Below are 18,855 nucleotides of genomic sequence, written 5' to 3'. Positions count from 1 at the left end.
ACTCACATCTTCCTGATTCATGGAGCATTCTATTTACTGAGTCATCTAGTTACCCAGAAGGCAAATACATTAAGCAGCATGCCAGGGGTCACACAAAAAAATGTCTGAGGCCAGATCTGAACTCAAGTCTTCTGACTCCATACCCAGCAGCACTCTATCTACTGATCTGTCCACCATTTAATTTAGTCCAAAAGGAGTCTTGACTGTAATATGCCTAAGTATCTAAAAACTAAAAGCCCCCGTTTAAAAATCTCCATGGCTGGGCAACTCACTACCCATCAAGGGAGTCCACTGACTTTTTAGGTAGCTCTAGTTGTTAGTATTTTCCAGCAATCTAGTCTAAACTGACCTCTTTGCCACTTACTTATTACTTCCTGTTCTGCCTTTTGGAGCCAAATAAAACAAGTTTAATTTCATCTTCAAGAAATAGCCCTTTCAGGGGGCAGCTGGGTGGCTCAGTGGATTGAGAGTCAGGCTCAGAGGATGGGAGGTCCTAAGTTCAAATCTGGCCTCAGACACTTCCTAGCTGTGTGACCCTGGGTAAGTCACTTAACCCCCATTGCCTAGCCCTTACCACTCTTCTGCCTTGGAACCAATACACAGTATTGATTCCAAGAAGGAAGATAAGGGTTTTAAAAAAAAGAAAGAAAGAAACAGCCCTTTCAAATACTTAATGACTATTAAAGCCCCTTGAGTGTTCTCTTCTCTAAGCTAAATAACCTAAAAGGCTACCAACTGATAGTTATATTATAGGAACTCAAGGTTTTTCAATATACTGGTTTGTTTGTCTTTTTTTACCAGTTTTTCAATAATCTTTTTTTCTTAAAGATATTTTAATTTCTCCAATTACATGTAACGACAATTTTCAACATACATTTTCCAAAATTATAAGATCTAAACTTCTCCTTCCTCCCTTCTCTCCCCTCCCACCCACAGAGATGATAAGCAATTTGATCTAGGTTACACATGTATTATCATGCAAAAAATATTTCCATTTTGGTCACTTTGAAAAAGAACACTCATATAAAATTGAAACCCTAAAATAAAGATACAAATAAAACTAAAGTGATAAAATAGTATGCTTTGATCTACATTCCAACCCCTTAAGTTCTTTTTCTGTGGTGGATAGTATTCTTTGTCCTAAGTCCTTCAGAATTGTCCTGGATCATTATAGTGCTGACAGTAGCCAAGTCTTTCACATTGATCATCATACAATATTGCTGTTACTGTGTACAATGTTCTCCTGGTTCTGCTTATTTCACTATGGATATATTTGTTCAGCCATTCTCCAACTGATAGATATCGCCTTAATTTCCAATTCTTTGTTTGACAACACAAAAAGAGCTGCTAGAAATATTTTTTTTACAAGTAGATTCTTTCCTCTTGTTTACGATCTCTTTGGGATACAGACCCAATAGTGGTATTACCGGATCAAAGGGTACGCACAGTTTTATACCCCTTTAGACATAGTTCCAAATTGTCCTACAGAATATTTAGATCACAACTACCAACAATGCAATACTGTCCCAATTTTGCCATATTGCCTCCAAAATTTATCACTTTCTTTATTGTCATATTAGCCAATCTGATAGGTATGAGGTGGTATCTCAGAGTTATTTTAATTTACATTTCTCTAATCAAGAGTGATTCAAAACTTTTTTATATGATTATTTTTTCATTTTCATTTTTTAATTTAAAAATTTTTATTTTGAATATTTTCCCATAGTTGCATGTTTCATGTTCTTTCCCTCTCCCCCAAACCTCCTAACCTTACTTAGCCGATGCACAATTCCCCTGGGTTTTACATGTATCATTAATTAAGACCTAATTCCATATAATTGATAGTTGGACTAGAGTTATTGTTTAGTGTCTACATCCCCAAAAACATCCCCATTCGCCCATGTGTTCAAGCAGTTGTTTTTCTTCTGTGTTTCCACTCCCATAGTTCTTCTCTGAATGTGGCTAGTTTTCTTTCTCATAAGTCCTTCGGCCTTGCTCTGGATTCTTGCATTGCTGCTAGTAGAGAACTCCGTTATGTTTGATTGTACTACAGTGTATCAGTCTCTGTGTACAATGTTCTCCTGGATCTGCTCCTTTCACTTTGCATTCATTCCTGGAGGTCTTTTCAGTTCACATGGAATTCCTCTAGTTCATTATTTTTTACAGCACAATAGTATCACCAACAGATACCACAATTTGTTCAACCATTCTCCAATCGAAGGATATTCTCTCATTTTCCAATTTTTTGCCACTACAAAGAGGGTGGCTATAAGTATTTTTGAACAGGTCTTTTTCCTTATGATTTCTTTGGGGTATAAACCCAGCAGTGATATGGCTGGATCAAAGGGCAGGCAATCTTTTAGTGCTCTTTGGGCATAGTTCCAAATTGCCATCCAGAATGGTTGGATCAATTCACAACTCCACCAGCAACGAATTAATGTTCCAATTTTGCTACATCCCCTCCAACATTCATTACTTTCCTTTGCTGTCATTTTAGCCAATCTGCTAGGTGTGAGGTGATACCTTAGAGTTGTTTTGATTTCCGTTTCTCTAATTATTTGAGATTTAGAACACTTTCTCATGTGCTTATTGATAGTTTTAATTTCTTCATCTGAAAATTGCCTATTCATGTCCCTTTATTGATTGGGGGATGGCTTGATTTTTTGTACAATAGATTTAGCTCCTTATAAATTTGAGTAATTAAGACGTTTGTCAGAGGTTTTTGTTATAAAGATTTTTTTCACAATTTGTTACTTCCCTTCTAAGTTTGATTGCATTGGTTTGTTTGTACAAAACCTTTTTAATTTAATGTAATCAAAATTATATATTGTACATTTTATAATTTTTTTCTAACTGTTGCTTGGTCATAAAATGTTTCCTTCCCAAAGATATGACAAGAATATTATTCTATGTTGACCTAATTAACTTATAGTTTCCTTCTTTATATTAAAGTAATTCACCCATTCTGAATTTATCTTGGTGTACGGTGTGAGATGTTGATCTAAACCTAATCTCTCCCATACTGTTTTCCTATTTTCCCAGCAGTTTTTGTTAAATATTGGATTTTTGTCCCAAAAGCTGGGATCTTTGGGTTTATCTTAGACTGTCTTCCTGAGGTCACTTACCCCAAGTCTATTCCACTGATCCTCCCTTCTCTCTCTTAGCCAATGCCATATTGTTTTGATGACCACTGCTTTGTAGTACAATTTAAGATCTGGTACTACTAGGCCCGCATCCTTCACAATTTTTTTCATTATTTCCCTTGATATTCTTGGTCTTTTGTTCTTCCAAATGAACTTTGTTATACTTTTTTTTCTAATTCAGTAAAAAAAGTTTCTTGTTAAGTTGATAGGTATAGCACTAAATAAGTAAATTAATTTAGATAGGCTTGTCATTTTTATTATGTTAGCTTGCTTATCCTACCCATGAGCAATTAATATTTTTCCAATTATTTAGATCTACTTTTAATTATGTGAAGTGTTTTTTAGTTGTGTTCGTATAATTCCTGTATTTGTCTTGGCAGATAGATTCCTAAGTATTTTATATTGTCTAGGGTGATTTTTAATGGAATTTCTCTTTCTAATTCTTGCTGCTGAGATGTGTTGGAAATATATAGAAATGCTGATGATTTATGTGCATTTATTTTGTACCCTGCAATTTTGCTAAAGTTGCTGATTATTTCCACTAGCTTTTTAATTGATTCTCTAGGATTCTTTAAGTAGACCATCATACATCTGCAAAGAGTAATAACTTGGTCTCCTCACTGCCTATGTTAATACCTTCAATTTCTTTTTCTTCTCTAATTGCTATTGCTAGTGTTTCTAGTACAATGTTAAATAATAGAGGTGATAATGGGCATCCTTGTTTCACTCCTGATCTTATTGGGAAGGCTTCTAATTTATCCCCTTTGCAGATGATACTTGCTGATGGTTTTAAATATATACTGCTTATTATTTTTAGGAAAGGCCCTCCTATTTCTATGCTTTCTAGTGTTTTCAAAAGAAATGAATGTTGTGTTTTGCCAAAGGCTTTTTTGGCATCTATTGAGATAATCATGTGATATTTGTTGGTTTGCTTATTGATATGGCTAATTATATGGATGGTTTTCCTAATATTGAACCATTCTTGCATTCCTGGTATAAATCCCACCTGATCATAATGAATAACCCTCATGATCACTTGCTGGAGTCTTTTTGCTAGTATTCTATTTAAGACGTTTGCATCTATTTTCATTAAGGAGATAGGTCTGTAGTTTTCTCTGTTTTTCACCTGCCTGGCTTTGGAATCAGTACCATATTTGTATCGTAAAAGGAATTTGGTAAAACTCTGTCTTTGCTTATTATGTTGAATAGTTTATATATTATTGGGATTAATTGTTCTTTGAATGTTTGATAGAATTCACTTGTGAATCCATCACGCCCTGGGGATTTTTTCTCAGGGAGCTCTTTGATGGCTTGTTCAATTTCTTTTTCTGATATGAGAATTTTTAAGTATTCTATTTCTTCTTCTGTTAATCTAGACAATTTATATTTTTGTAAATATTCATCCATATCATATATAGATTACCATATTTATTGCCATATAATTGGGCAAAATAGTTTCTAATCATTGCCTTAATTTCCTCTTCATTAGAGCTGAGGTTTCCCTTTTCCTCTTTGATACTGTAAATTTGATTTTCGTCTTTCCTTTTCTTAATAGACTAACCAGTATTTTATCTATTTTGTTTTTTCGAAGTATCAGCTTCTAGTCATTTATTAATTCAATCATTCTTTTATTTTCAATTTTATTAGTTTCTCCTTTAATTTTTAGGATTTCTAATTTAGTTTTCATCTGGGAATTTTTCATTTGTTTGTTTTCTAGTTTTTTAATTGCATTGACCTCAGCCCTCCCTAATTTGTTAATATATGCACTCAAGAATATAAATTTCCCCCTGAGTACTGCTTTGGCTGCACCCCATAGATTTTAGTATTATGTCTCATCACTGTCATTCTCTTCAATAAAATTATTATTTCTATGATTTGTTCTTTAGCCAATTTTGGTAAATCATATTTAATTTCCAATTAGTTTTTGGTTTGCCTCTCCATGTACCCTTGCTATAATTATTATTTTTAGTGCATTATGATCTGAAAAGGTTGCATTTATTTTTTCTGCTTTTTTGCATCTGTTTAACATGTTTTTATGCCTTAGTACATGGTCAATCTTTGTGAATGTACCATGTGCAGCTGAAAAGAAGGTGTATTCCTTTTTGTCCCTATTTATTTTTCTCCATATATCTATTATCTCCAATTTTTCCAAGATTTCATTCGAATCTCTTATCAAGATATGATAAAGGGAAGTTCAGTTCTCCCCCTAGTGTAGTTTTACTATCTATTTCCTCCTTCAATTCTACTAATTTCTCCTTTAGAAATTTGGATTCTATGGTACATACATGTTGAATACTAATATTTCCTCATTGTCTATACTGCCTTTTATCAGGATGTAATTACTTTCCCTATCTCTTTTAACGATCTATTTTTACTTTGGCTTTGTCAGATATCATGATTGCAACTCCTGCCTTCTTTTTCTCGGTTGATGCCTAATAGATTTTGTTCCAGCCTTTTACCTTTACCCTGTGTGTGTCTACATGTCTCATGTGTGTTTCTTATAGACAACATACAGTAGGATTTTGGCTTCTCATCCACTATTTGGATTAGATTAAATAAATTATACTTAATAATCTATTTACAAATAAATAAAGTATAAAATATAAGTATAAAATTAAATTAAATATAAATATGAAAATTTAAAAATACATATAAAAATAAAAATGAATAAATTAAATAGCAATAAATAATGCCATTTGCTTCCATTTTATGGGTGAGTTTATCCCATTCACATTCAGAGTTATAATTTCCACCTGTATATTCCCCAACATTTTGTTTTCCTCTCCTTGTCCTGCCCTTTCTTCTTTCGCTATTTCCTTCTACACCAGTGTTTTGTTTTTAATCAGTCCCCCTAATCCTCACCCTTATTTTATTACCCTTTCTTCCTCCCTCCCTCCTTATTCTGCTCTTATTTTACTTTAAGGTTTTTTAAGCTACCTCCTACACTCTCCCTCCCTAGTATTGCTTCCCTCCCCACCAGTCCGTTTGTTACCCTTCTACTTCTTAATAGGGCACAAATCAATTCTCTGCCCCAATGGATCTGATTGTTCTTTCCTCTTTGAGTCAACTTCAATGCACATAAGAATTAAGTATTTCTTGTCTCCAACCTCTTCACCTTTCCAATGTATTGGCCTTTTACCCACTCCCACCATGCACTTCTTTATGAAGTATAAATTTACCCCATTTTGTCTCTTTTCCCATTTCTCTTAATATTATCCTCTTTTTTTACCTCTAGTTTTATATATATTTATACATACATATTTATATCTTGACATTTCATCCTATACAGTTTGTCACTGTTCCCTCTAAGTATACTTCTTCTAGCTACCCTGTTGATGATAACAATTTTTAAGAGTTACCAACATCATCTTTTCTTATAGGAATACAAATCATTTTAACTTATAGGGTCCGTTAAAAAAAAGTTTTTGTTTTTTGTTTCCCCTACCCCCCCATTACCTTTTAATGATTCTCTTGAGTTCTGTGTTTGGACATCAAAATTTCTGTTTAAGTCTGGTCTTTTCTCTATGAATGCTTGGAAGTCTTCTATTTTATTAAATGACCACACTTTCCCCTGCAAGAATAATATAGTCAGTTTTGCTGGGTAGTTGATTCTTGGTTGTAGACCAAGTTCCCTTGCTTTCCAGAATATCATATTCCATGACTTCCAGTCCTTCAGTGTAGATACAGCCAGATCCTATGTTATCTTGATTGTGGTTCCATGGTATGTGAATGACTTCTTCTTAGCAATTTGTAATATTTTTGCCTTGGTCTGGTAGTTCTTGAATTTAGCTATAACATTCCTGGGAGTTGTCAATTGAGAATTAAATGTAGGAGGTGTTCTGTGGATTCTTTCAATCTCTACTTTTCCCTCTTATTCGAGAATGTCGGGGCAGTTTTCTTGGATAATTTCCTGTAGGATGATGTCCAGACTTTTCCATTTGTCATGATCTTCCAGTAGTCCAATAATTCTTAAATTGTCTCTCCTGGATCTGTTTTCAAGGTCTGATGTTAGGTGGTTCATATTTTCCTCAATTTTTTCATTCTTTTGATTTTGTTTTATAGATTCTTGCTGCCTTGTAAAGTCATTTGCTTCTAGTTGTTGGATTCTAGTTTCTGAAGACTGAATTTCATCCTTGGCTTTTTGGTCATCCTCCTTCTGGTCTGATTTTCTTTATAGGTCATCTTTCACCTTCTTTGCCTCATTTTCAAGCTGGTCAATTTCGGCTTTCAAGACACTATTTTCTTGTTTTAGTTCATGTATTTCCTTTTTCCAATTGTCTTCAGCCTCTCTTAATTGTTTTTTGAATTGTATTTTGAAATCTTCCAAAGCCTGTGTCCAATTCACTGGAGTTTTTGTTTTCGCTTGATGTTCCTTCGTCCTTCTTTATTCCATTTGTTTTTTGTTCATTACCTGGATAGAAGCTGTCAACTGCAATTTTTTTTTCTGTTGTTTACTTGTATTTTTTCCTTCTTTCCACCCTGTAAGTGGCTGTAATTTTGCTCCTCTCATTATTTGCTGGATCTGTGGGTGTGTAGGTGTTTATAGCTACTTTCAGTGCAGTCCATGGGGAAAGGGTGTAGGAGCTTCCCTGCCCTCAGAAGACTTTCTATCTTACTTATTGATACTAAGCCAGGGTGGAGTTGATCTACAGAGCTGGATGTGCCCTGAGGCCAAAACCTTGAGTGGGGGAGGAGCAAGATGTAGTGTTTTGGCTGTGACCAGGCTGCCCTCTCTGTTCTTCTCCTCCAACTGTCTCCCTGCTGTCTGTGTTTAATGCCCTGAAATTGGTATAGCTATGCCAGCAAGGCACTCCCTTCTGGACTAGTGCCCTTGCCTGCCCAGAGATTCCAGGAGCTGCTAGAGACTCAGCACAGCAGGTAGGGTAGTGGTCCTGGGATCCTCCCTCTTCCCTTTCCTTGAACCTGACAGTCCAAGAATTCAGGCTTTTTTTCGGGCAAACCTCCTATGTTGACTTTCTGTCCCCTCGAAGGACTTTGTTTTTGATTGATGTGGAAGGATCCTCAGAGGTCTGGAGTTTTGCTGTGTCTAAGTTGCCATCTTCCCAGAATTCCTCCAGTTTATTTCCTTCTAATCTTGGTTTCATTAGTTTTGTTCGTAATAAAGCCTTTTAAATTTAATATAATCGAAATTAATCATTTTACATCTTGTAATGTTTTCTATCTCATCAGGTCACAAATTCTTCCCTTTTCCATAGATCTGTTCCCCTAATTTACTTATAGTAGCATATTTTATGTCTCAATCATATAGACATTTTGACCATGCGTACAGTTTGAGATGTGATGCTGCTAAGCTACCTTCCTTCATTTTTTTTTCATTAATTCCCATGAGATTCTTTGATCTTTTTGTTCTTCTAGTTCTATAAAATGATTTTTCGTAGTTTGATTGGCATGGCACTGAATAAAGTTAATTTAGGTAGAATTGTCATTTTTATTATATTAGCTCAGCCTACCCATGAGCAAATTATATTTTTCCAATTGTTTAGATCTGACTTTGTGTGAAAAATGTTTTGTAATTGTGTTCATATAATTCCAGTAGTTGTCTTGGAAAGTAGAGTCCTAGGTATTTTATATTCTTTATTTTATTTTAAATAGAATTTCTCATCCTATCTATTGCTACTGGACTTTGTGGCTAATTTATAGAAATGCTGATGACTTATATGGTTTATTTTGTACCCTGAAATTTTGGTAAATTTATTATTTCAACTTGTTTTTTAGTTGATTCTTTAGGATTCTCTATCTGCAAAGAGTGTTAATGTAGTTTCCTCATTACCTACTTTAATTCCTTCAATTTCTTCTCCTTCTAGCATTTCTGGTACAATATTGAATAATAATGGTAACAACAGGCATCCTTGCTTCACTCCTGATCTTATTAGTTTATAAGTTTCTAACTTATCCTCATTGCAAATGATACATGCTGATGGTTCTAGAAAACTACTTCCCATTTTATGGAAAGGCCCATTTATTCTTATGCTTTCAAATGTTTTTTGATAGGAATGGGTATTGTATTTTGTCAATTTTATGCACCTACTGAGATAAACGTGTGATTTCTATTAGTTTTACTATTGATATGGTCATATGCTGATAGTTTTCCTAATATTAAACCAGCCCTGCATTACTGGTATGAATCCCACTTGGTCATAATGAATGACCCTTGTGATATATTGCTGTAATCTCCTTGAGAGTATTTTATTTAAGATTTTTGCATCAATATTTGCTAAGAAAATTGGTCTCTAATTTTAGCTTTCTGTTTTTGCTCTTCTTGGCTTAGGTATCAACACTATATTTGTGTCATAAAAAGAATTTCATAGGGCTTCTTTTTGGTCTATTTTCCTGAATAGTTTATATAGTATTTTCATTGCCCTTCTTAAATGAAAGCACCCCAAACTGAACACATTACTTCAGAATACATTTTATATTTCTCCCTGCTGAATTTCATCTTTTCTCAATCCAATGCTTAGCTTGTCAAGACCCTTTTGGATGCTGATTCTGTCATATGATGTATTAGGTATTCTTTCTACTTTTGTGTTATCCACAAATTTGATGAACTTCTCATTTATGCTTTTATCCAAATCAATAATAAAAATATTCACAAAATAGGACCAAGCAAAGATCCTTAAGTTATTGCTCTTATAGATCTCCAGTCACATAGACACTGAATCATCAACAATTACTCTTGGAACAATCTTTTTTCCTTAATGATTAACTCCTATCCTGGTCATATCCCTCTAGTGACTCTGAGTCCCCAGTTATCATTCAAACCCCATTTTTCTCATCCCTGTTTCCTGATTCCTTATTCCCATTCCCTTCAACAATCCCCCCACTGTCCCACTCCAAAGTTACTCACTCCATCTATTATGCTTTCTGGAATGTTTGCTTTATAAACAACAAATTTGCTTTTATCTCAAATCTTTTCCTTTTCCAATCCTTCCATCTTCTGACTCTCAGGAAGACCTGGCTTCCTCCTGATGACACAGACTCCCTTTCCAGCACTGGCTACATATTTAGAGTGTAGCTGATTCCTCTCCAAATTCACTTGTTAGAGTGGGGGAATTATAATACTCCTGGTTTCTCATTTCCACTTCCATGTTCTCTCCCTATTTCCACCATTCAATAATCTTTTTGCTCAATCTGTATGTTCCACAAATTTCACAAATTCTGTGAAACACTAATCTTAAAGAATTTGGTGGGAGCAGCTGGGTAGCTCAGTGGATTGAGAACCAGGCCTAGAGATGGGAGGTCCTAGGTTCAAATCTGGCCTCAGACACTTCCCAGCTGTGTGACCCTGGACAAGTCACTTAAGCCCCACTGTCTAGCCTTTACCACTCTTCTGCCTTGGTGTCAATACACAGTATTGACTTCAAGACGGAAGGTAAGGGTTTATTAAAAAAAAAAAAAAATTTGGTGTCATGGCTCCTAGGTTCCTAGTCTCATAATAGGGACCTTCAAGAGCTATAATGACATTCTTTCCAACACCATAACTTGCAATCCCTTATGAAAAGGAATTCTTTATTCTCTTTGTCTATGTTGAGTTAATCAACCAAAAACTTAAAAACACTCCTACTTAACACTAAGTAAGGGAGTTCACAGTCACTTACTTGGAGAGCTCCACCCTTTTAACTCAGTCAGAAAATTGTGAATCCTTTGATAAGAGTTTACACCTTGAGAGGATGAGAAGTATGGATCCCAAACTTGTGAATCTTATTGACACTTTCAGATGTCTTTGATAAGAGCTGACACCTTCAAAGGATGAGAAGTGTGAATCCCATAGACACTGCCCCCTGGGCAATGCTAAACAATTTAGAAACTGTGATTGGCCCCTGTGAAGAGGGGCAGGGACAAGAAGTTACCATAACAGCAAGCCCAAAACTCCCTCAGAAGAGATTGTTTTTGAGAAGATAGTCTGAAGAGATTGTCTTCTGGAGATAGTCTTCTGACTGGGGAGAATCTTTGCTGGAGACTGTGGCTTAGATTGTGGGCTTGGAGCTCAGCTTCAACTTTGACTCTAACTCTTGGATTACTTCATTAGGTGACTAAAAGGCTGACTCCTTTCCTAGCTTCTTGGAGGAGCCTTGTGGTTACTTACTACAAGTTTTCCTGGTTGAGAGCTAATTAATCTCTTCCTGGATTAAGGAGACCTGGAGCAAAACATTTAGGTTGATAGGATAGAGAACTTCTCTATCCCCCTCACATTTCTCTTTATTGTTTCTTCTCTATTTGTAAATATTTGTAAATAAATTTCTGATTCAAGATATAATAAATACTGGCGACCACATAATTTCATATAATCATTGTCCAATCATTAATTTTAATCTTTACAACCTCTATCTATTCATTTGATTTACTCCTTCCACCCAACTTTAGCCACTCAAAGGTGGTCATATCTTCCATCATTTCATTACCCATAAATACACTTCCAAGTTTTATTAACTCTGAAACTTTATTGTGATTATAATTCATTGTCCTTCAACCTCTTCCTCAACCCCAAAACCTGTTATTTGTTCACACTGTGACCTCTAATCCCTTCACCCTTTGATTATTTCCCTGGGCTATTCAGACTGTAACAGCAACACCTTCCTCCTTTCCCCAATTTGATATGTTGATAAACCAAAACAATTATACACTGTTTTCTTCTCAAGTCTCTTGCCCCTTATCCTATTATTCTCTTGCTTGCTAAATCTTAGCATTAGCTCATTCCCACTGCCCCCTGTCTTTGTTCCTACACATGTGCTGCTGAATAAGACACAAAGCTGTGCTGATTGGCTCCACTACAAATTTATGTTATATTACTTTAATTGAGCCCTCATTGCTTCAAGGAAATCATTTTACACTTCCCTAACTGGTTCACTTCCCACTCACAACAGTAGCTCCCCCAAACCTTTTCATCCCTCCTCAAACATCCGTTCACCCCATATGGAGGCTATTCACCAAGTGCTCAATCTTCTTCCCTCCTACTTACATCACCAAAATAGTCTTTGCCTCTAGCTCCTCTTTAGCCCATCCCACATAAAAAGGTGCCCTTTTCCCTTGCCAAAGCAAACCCCTTTACTTTGCAAGAAGTATCCTATTCCATCATGTCTTCTTCAGAAGACTGTCTTCTCTATCATCCTCACATTCTAATTTTTTCTCTTCTACTGGCTATTTTCACCACACTATAAAACAATTATGAATTATTTAAACTATATCTAGTTTTAAAGGAAGGAAAAAAAAAGACAAGCATGGTCTGCCTGATATTTAATATAAAGGGATAAAGAGGAACAAAAGTGTATATAGGAGAACAAGTGATTACAGATTCACTTTAGTATCTTTTTAAAATAAGAAAAGCAGTATAATGAAGAATTCAATCAAAAGGAATATTTATATATATTCCATGTATATTCCAAAATATATATATTCCATGAAAATAAGAGAAAAAAAATTAAGAAAAAAAATCAACCTATATAAAGAAAGTTATTCCTTTAGGAAAAGTTGAAATAGTTAAATTGTAACTAGTTTCTTATAATTAAAAAAATTATCCTCATATCTGTCTAGGCATGAAAAATGGTTAATGACTATCTAACAAATGAGATTTTTTTACTTCTGCATCTACAGAAAGGTATCATAGTTGCAATGCTCCTGTTCTACCCATTTCCTCTGTCTCATTTTAAATTCTCTGGTCCCTAATTTTAATCCTTACTTTAAAAAGTAGGTACCCTTTTAAAAGTTAGTCATTATGAATAGATTGGATTAATTCTCAAAGAAAGAAGACATTCAAAAAAACCATACTCCAAATAGGCATATGGTCACACTGGATTACAGGAATATCTGCTCCTTAATAACTAACAGGAATATCTGCCTAAATAACTAACCCAGCAAGTACTGACATTTTTATCTACTTTCACAAAAATGCAACTAAAAATCATGTCTTTACAGTACTTTAAAAAGTATGTAATTTATAAGTAGAGATCATATACCATCTCTTGAAAGATTTAAATAATCCTTTTCTCATGTTAGTCTTATAATTGAGTTTGTAAATGCAACTATCAAATACTTAGGATATATTCTATTATAATAAGTGCCATATGAATCTTTAAATTGTTTTGCTGTACTTGAATTCTGTTGCAACAAATAAATTCTGCACACAATCTATGTAGGTCACAAGCTTGGGCTTAGAAATCTATTATACAAAGGTTGCTATGAAAGATTATTAAAATTAGATAATAATTTGACAACTAAAAGTATACAAATAGGCTTTAGTTTAATGAAGAATATTTGAATAGTACAAATTAGTGACTTGTGTATACTATGTACCAGAAGTCTCTACCGTCTCAATCTCTGGTTGGATGAATATGGAATATTTTGGCTACCCATATATATCAGAAAATGATTACTATTGAATTACAAATAAATCTACTGATCAAAGAACAGACTTCCAGGCTTTTAGTGATGGTAACATTTCAATCTAAATATACAGCACTCACTCATAAGCCAAAATATGGAAATTATATATATAAAAATAAAACAGCATAGGCAACCGAGGGTAAAAATTTCTCTTTTATCTTACCAGATTGATCAATCGTCTCATTGCATGTTCATGAGAGCAAACACATTCACAGGGATCAAATCCACCTTCTGCCATGATTACCAAGGTTGATCAACAAAATTGTCTGTATCAGGAAGAGAAATTAAACAAAAAGAAAAATAAATTATAAGATAGTAGTACAAAAAGATTAATTTTAGAACAGCTTTTTTAGACTTCCTACTAGGTCTCACCTTATAAGCCCTTTCTTCCACACAATAGTTCTCTCACATCACATCTCAGGAACCAATTATAGTTCCTTAATTTGTCTAGCACTACTCTGGGGGGCAGTGCTTGTGGGATCCACTTCTGGTCTTTGAGGGTGTGAACTTCCTTTTTTTAGTAAAAGATTCTTCAAGTGCCTGGTTGACTGTGTGAAAGGAGGGGCACTTCAAGTTCTTGATTAAGTTAAAATAAACTGAGGGAGTTAAAAATTCCCTTTCACAATAACAAAGAATACTTAGAAGACAATGTGCTATAGTATAAGATTGAAAATCTTACCCCCTCATGCTACCTAGTTAACTTCAGGTAAATCAGTTCCCTTAAAAAAGAAGTTGGGATTAGAGAAATTATTTCCTTTTTTTAAAATCTTTACCTTCCATCTTAGAATCAATACTATGCATTACTTCCAAGGCAGAAGGGCAGTAAGGGCTAGGCTATGGGGCCTTGCCCAAGGTCACACAGGAAGTATCTAAGGCCATATTTTGAACCCAAGACCTCCCATCTATAGGTCTGGTTCTCAATCTAATGCACCTTCCAACACTATGATATGAATAACTAATCTTTTGTTCTCTTGATCCCTGAATTCTATATCCTACCTCAAAAACCTATGGTACACAATATAATAAAAATACTACATAAACAAATTAACAGACTTAACATGAATCAAACTACCAAAAAATGATAACTTATAAAATAAGACAAATAAGATGAGAAAGTAGGAAAGGATGAAGAGTGCACCAGGCTTGTAAGGGAAAACCAGAAACAAAATTAAAACAAACTTATGATCTCAGTGGATACTAAACACAAAAACTTAAGTTACTGAGACAAGAACTGCTGGGAAAAGTGGGAAGCAGTTGGAAAGAAATTAGGTTGAAATAAATATTCCATTTGCCACAAGAAGTTCCAAATGGATACCTGGCCTGATAATTAAAAATTTAGGGGAAAAGAAAAAGGAAATAAATTTCAAAATAATGGCTAGCAGGAGAATTATTAATAATAAGAGATAGAGAAGGGAATTATTAGAGACAAATTAGAAAAAATATATTGCATAAAATGTTAAAGCTTTTACAATTAGCAAAATCAATTCAGATGTATACTATACTGCTGTGAACCTCTCTACCTTGGCCTCCCTCTGAAAACCAAAGGAGAATTTGCTGAGATTTTAGTCACATTAATGCAATTCTGTGCACTGCTCCAGTCCCTTACTTTAAATGTTTCAAATACATTTCTTGTAAGCCATATTTATTGCTGAATTCTGGTTGCTAATCTTTTCTGCTCTCCTTTTCTGTTTTATAGGTGAGTTCATCCAATTCATATTCATAGCTATATTTATTAATTATGTATTTCCATCATACTTTCCTTTTTCTTGTTTTCTGCCTTCTCTTTAAGAGTTTATTTTCCTTCACATCAATTCTTCCCTTAATCTATCCTCTCTTATTCCCTCATTTCCCCCAACTCCTTCTCTTATTTACCTAGTGGACAAAATATATTTCTGTTCCTGTATGAGTGTGGGTGTATATTCTTTTCTCCTCAAACCAATTAAGAGGACTGATGTCAAGTGTCACCTGCTTCTCTCTACTCCCCCACCTTATTGCATAGATTTCTACTTGCAGGTGCCATTTTTGAGATATTTCCCATTTTTCCTTTCCTTTACCTCTTTTCCAAAAGCATTTCTCCTCTTTTCCCTTTTCATTTTTCTTTTAAAATCAATAAAATGTAACCCAGTCAGTCTCAGGGTCTCTTAGCTCTGAAGAACATTTAGTTAGTCCTCAACATCATGTGAAGTAAAATATCAAGGAGATCTCCATTCTAGCTTTGATTCTACACACCTTAGTGTGAAAGGGAATTTTTTTTTATCTTAACTTAATCAAGTACTTGGAGTGCTCCACCATCTTAACTTAATCAGTCAGGAACCTGTGAATCCTTTTGATAAGGGTTCTTACTCTCTGAGGATGGGAGGTGGATCCTACAGACACTGCCCCAGTGTTAGGCAAATTGAAAGGCTGTGTGAATAGTTCCTGTGAAGTGGGAAAGAGACAGGAAGTGACATGGAGAAAACTGCTTTAAAAAGGCCAGCCTGGGCATTCATTCTCTAGCTCTACATTGGTGAGCTGGGCTGAAGGAAGACTTTTGGAAGCAATTACATTGTCCTAGACTCGTCCTTGACTGGAGCTTTCTAAGCCAGAGGCTTGCTGGGTGAGTGACTCAGGCTGAAGTAAGAGGGTAGTGTTGGTGGATTTCTGGCTGAAGACTCCACCAGGACTTCCATGTGGAGATCAGGACTTGAGGGAGCCATTGCCAGGGACTGAGCCAAACTTCACTGGATCAGCACTTAGGCAGGTAGGCTAGACAAGGCTCTGTATCCTTCCTACATTTCCCACTTTCAATATTCACCTTGTTGTAAATAAAAGCTGCTAACAGTCATTTTTGGCTTAAGGGCTAATATTTTATAAAAAGCAACCACAATCTCACTTTTATAAATCTCATATTGAGTCGAACCTAATTTTAATTCTTACACTAGGGGCGGGACACAGGACTCACAGAGTCTCGTGACTCTGGCATCAGCAAGTTTCCCAAACTTCTTCAATGGGCCAGAGCAACCTGGCCAGAGAGGGAGTATCTAGGAAATTTAAAAATGAAGTACCAGAAGGGGGCAGCTGGGTAGCTCAGTGGATTGAGAGCCAGGCCTAGAGACGGGAGGTCCTAGGTTCAAATCTGGCCTCAGACACTTCCCAGCTGTGTGACCCTGGGCAAGTCACTTAACCCCCATTGCTTACCCTTACCACTCTTCCACCAAGGAACTAATACACAGAAGTTAAGGGTTTAAAAAAAATATAAAAAAAAAAAAATGAAGTACCAGAAGGAGAGGGCCTCTCTTGATCTCTGGTAAGCCGCAGCTTAGCATTGAGGAGACCATGCTGGGCTAGAATTCAGGACCTGATTTTGCCTTTAAATTAGAAAGCTATTGAGAGAAATCCTCTTTTTCTCTCCCTCTCTCCCTGTTTTTCTTTTTCTCTCATCAATATCTCTCTTTACTAATAAACACGGTTTTATTAGTAATATCACTTTCACTTTTATGTTAACAATTGTGAACATTAATGGCTATGCTCAGTAGAGGAAAAAATGAAAGGCTTAGGAAGGTCTGTGAGGACAGTGAAGATGATTGAGGACACAGTTTCTAAGCTTGAAGGGTGGCTTGACATAATTGCAACCAGATAGCTAGAGGCATCAAGGCCTCAGATCATGTCAATGTCTGCTTTGTGCACTTTGTGCTTTGAGAACCTTAAGGGTCTTAGAATACAGGAATATAGCAGAGGGGAGCAGCTTACCTCTACTGACAAATTAAAAAAATGCTCTAAATCACTATTGATTAGAGAAGGGCAAATTAAATCTCTGACACATCACCTCCCACCTACTACAAAATCTATATATCCCAAAAAGACCTATAATGTACAAAAATATTTATAGCAGTTTTTTGGGGCAACAAAGAATTGGAAATGAGGGGGTGCTTATCAAATGGGGAACAGCTGAACAAGTTGTGGCATATGACTGTAATGGAACACTATTGTACTATAAGAAATAATGAGGAAGATGGTTTCAGAAAAACATGGCAAAATCTAAATGAACTGATGCAAAGTGAAGCAAGAAATCAGATCTTTGTGCACAGTAATAGCAATATTTTAATGATGATCAACTGTGGCTACTCCGATCAATCCAATGATATAAGACAACTCCAACTGACTCATGATGAAAATGCTATCTCCAGAGAGAGAACTGATGAGCTCTGAAGGTAAATCAAAATGTAACTTTCTTAAATTTTCTTTGTTTTTTTTTTGGCAGTATGAAAATATGAAAATGTTTTGCATGATTTGGTATCAAATAGATATCAAAATTACATCAACCGATATCAGTTTGTCATCTCAGTGGGTAGGGGAGAGGTGGAAAGGAGAGAATTTGGAACTCAAAAATTTAAATTAAAAGAATGTTAAATATAAATAAAAAATTTTCAAAGAAAACAAAAATAATAAGAAATTAAAATGCAAATACAAATGTCTAAAAATGGAAGAGATTAGTCAACATTTCTTGAAGATAGTTTAGTGTCCACATTTATTAAGTATCTATTTTATGTGCCAGGTAGGCATCAAAATATGAAGATGAAAATTAACTAGACCTTGCCCTGGAGCTGTGATGGTGATGGTGTGGCATGTGTGCTCCAGCAAGCTGGAGGGGGTTGCTCCCCTACCCCTCTCCACCTCCCCGAGAGCCTTTTTCACATGCCCCACCCCTCTACCCTGGCAGCCCAATGCAAGCACTCCCTCCCTCCGCTATCTGGGGTAATGTGAGGGGCTCGCAGACATCTTGAAAGTACAATTTGGGCACACAATCTCAAAAAGGTTTGCCAATGCTGCCCCTAGAGAGTAACTCACATTCTACTGGGCAAGACAATATGAATATATGTAAATGCATGCAAAATAAATACAAAAAATTCTTGGACTGGGAGAAAATGGAGGAAACTGGGATTCTCAGAGACAGAAATGAAGAGAGAATGGCTTATTAAAATGTTCTAGTGGGACTTTTTTAAAAAAACCTGTCACTTTAATTGTGACAAGAATAATGAAACAAGAATCTGGAGTTATGCGATAGGTTTAAAGTTCTTCCAAAATAGAGTAGAGGAAAAGGCTCTTCTGAGGAAAGAAGCAGTAGATTTTTAGGATCCCAAATGCTACTAGTAGAGACCATACAATTCTAACCATAGGAAGAGATGACTACTACTGACAGTCTGCAACTGAGCAGGACCAACATGGCCAAATATTGATCTAACACTGATGATGAGGAATTACACTATCATCATTGGGGATGGGATCCATGTAATAGCCAACTTCTGCCAAAGTTTCTCAGACTTGACAACCACTA

At 35.5% G+C, this 18,855-nt stretch overlaps 1 protein-coding gene across 1 annotated transcript in view; it reads right to left on the bottom strand.

The window, feature by feature from the left end:
* SMIM14 (small integral membrane protein 14) overlaps positions 1 to 18,855 on the bottom strand; it is a 126,324-nt gene that overhangs the window by 93,316 nt on the left and 14,153 nt on the right. Inside the window, exon 2 of the mRNA XM_044682116.1 lies at positions 13,705 to 13,807. Within this exon, the coding sequence (XP_044538051.1) occupies positions 13,705 to 13,779 (75 nt within the window). The 5' untranslated portion in view covers positions 13,780 to 13,807. The remainder of the gene's footprint in view (positions 1 to 13,704; positions 13,808 to 18,855) is intronic.

The sequence above is a fragment of the Gracilinanus agilis genome, chromosome 6 (assembly GCF_016433145.1).
Source record: "Gracilinanus agilis isolate LMUSP501 chromosome 6, AgileGrace, whole genome shotgun sequence".
NCBI classification, from domain to species: Eukaryota; Metazoa; Chordata; class Mammalia; order Didelphimorphia; family Didelphidae; genus Gracilinanus; species Gracilinanus agilis.
This window is presented reverse-complemented; position numbering and strand designations above follow the sequence as displayed.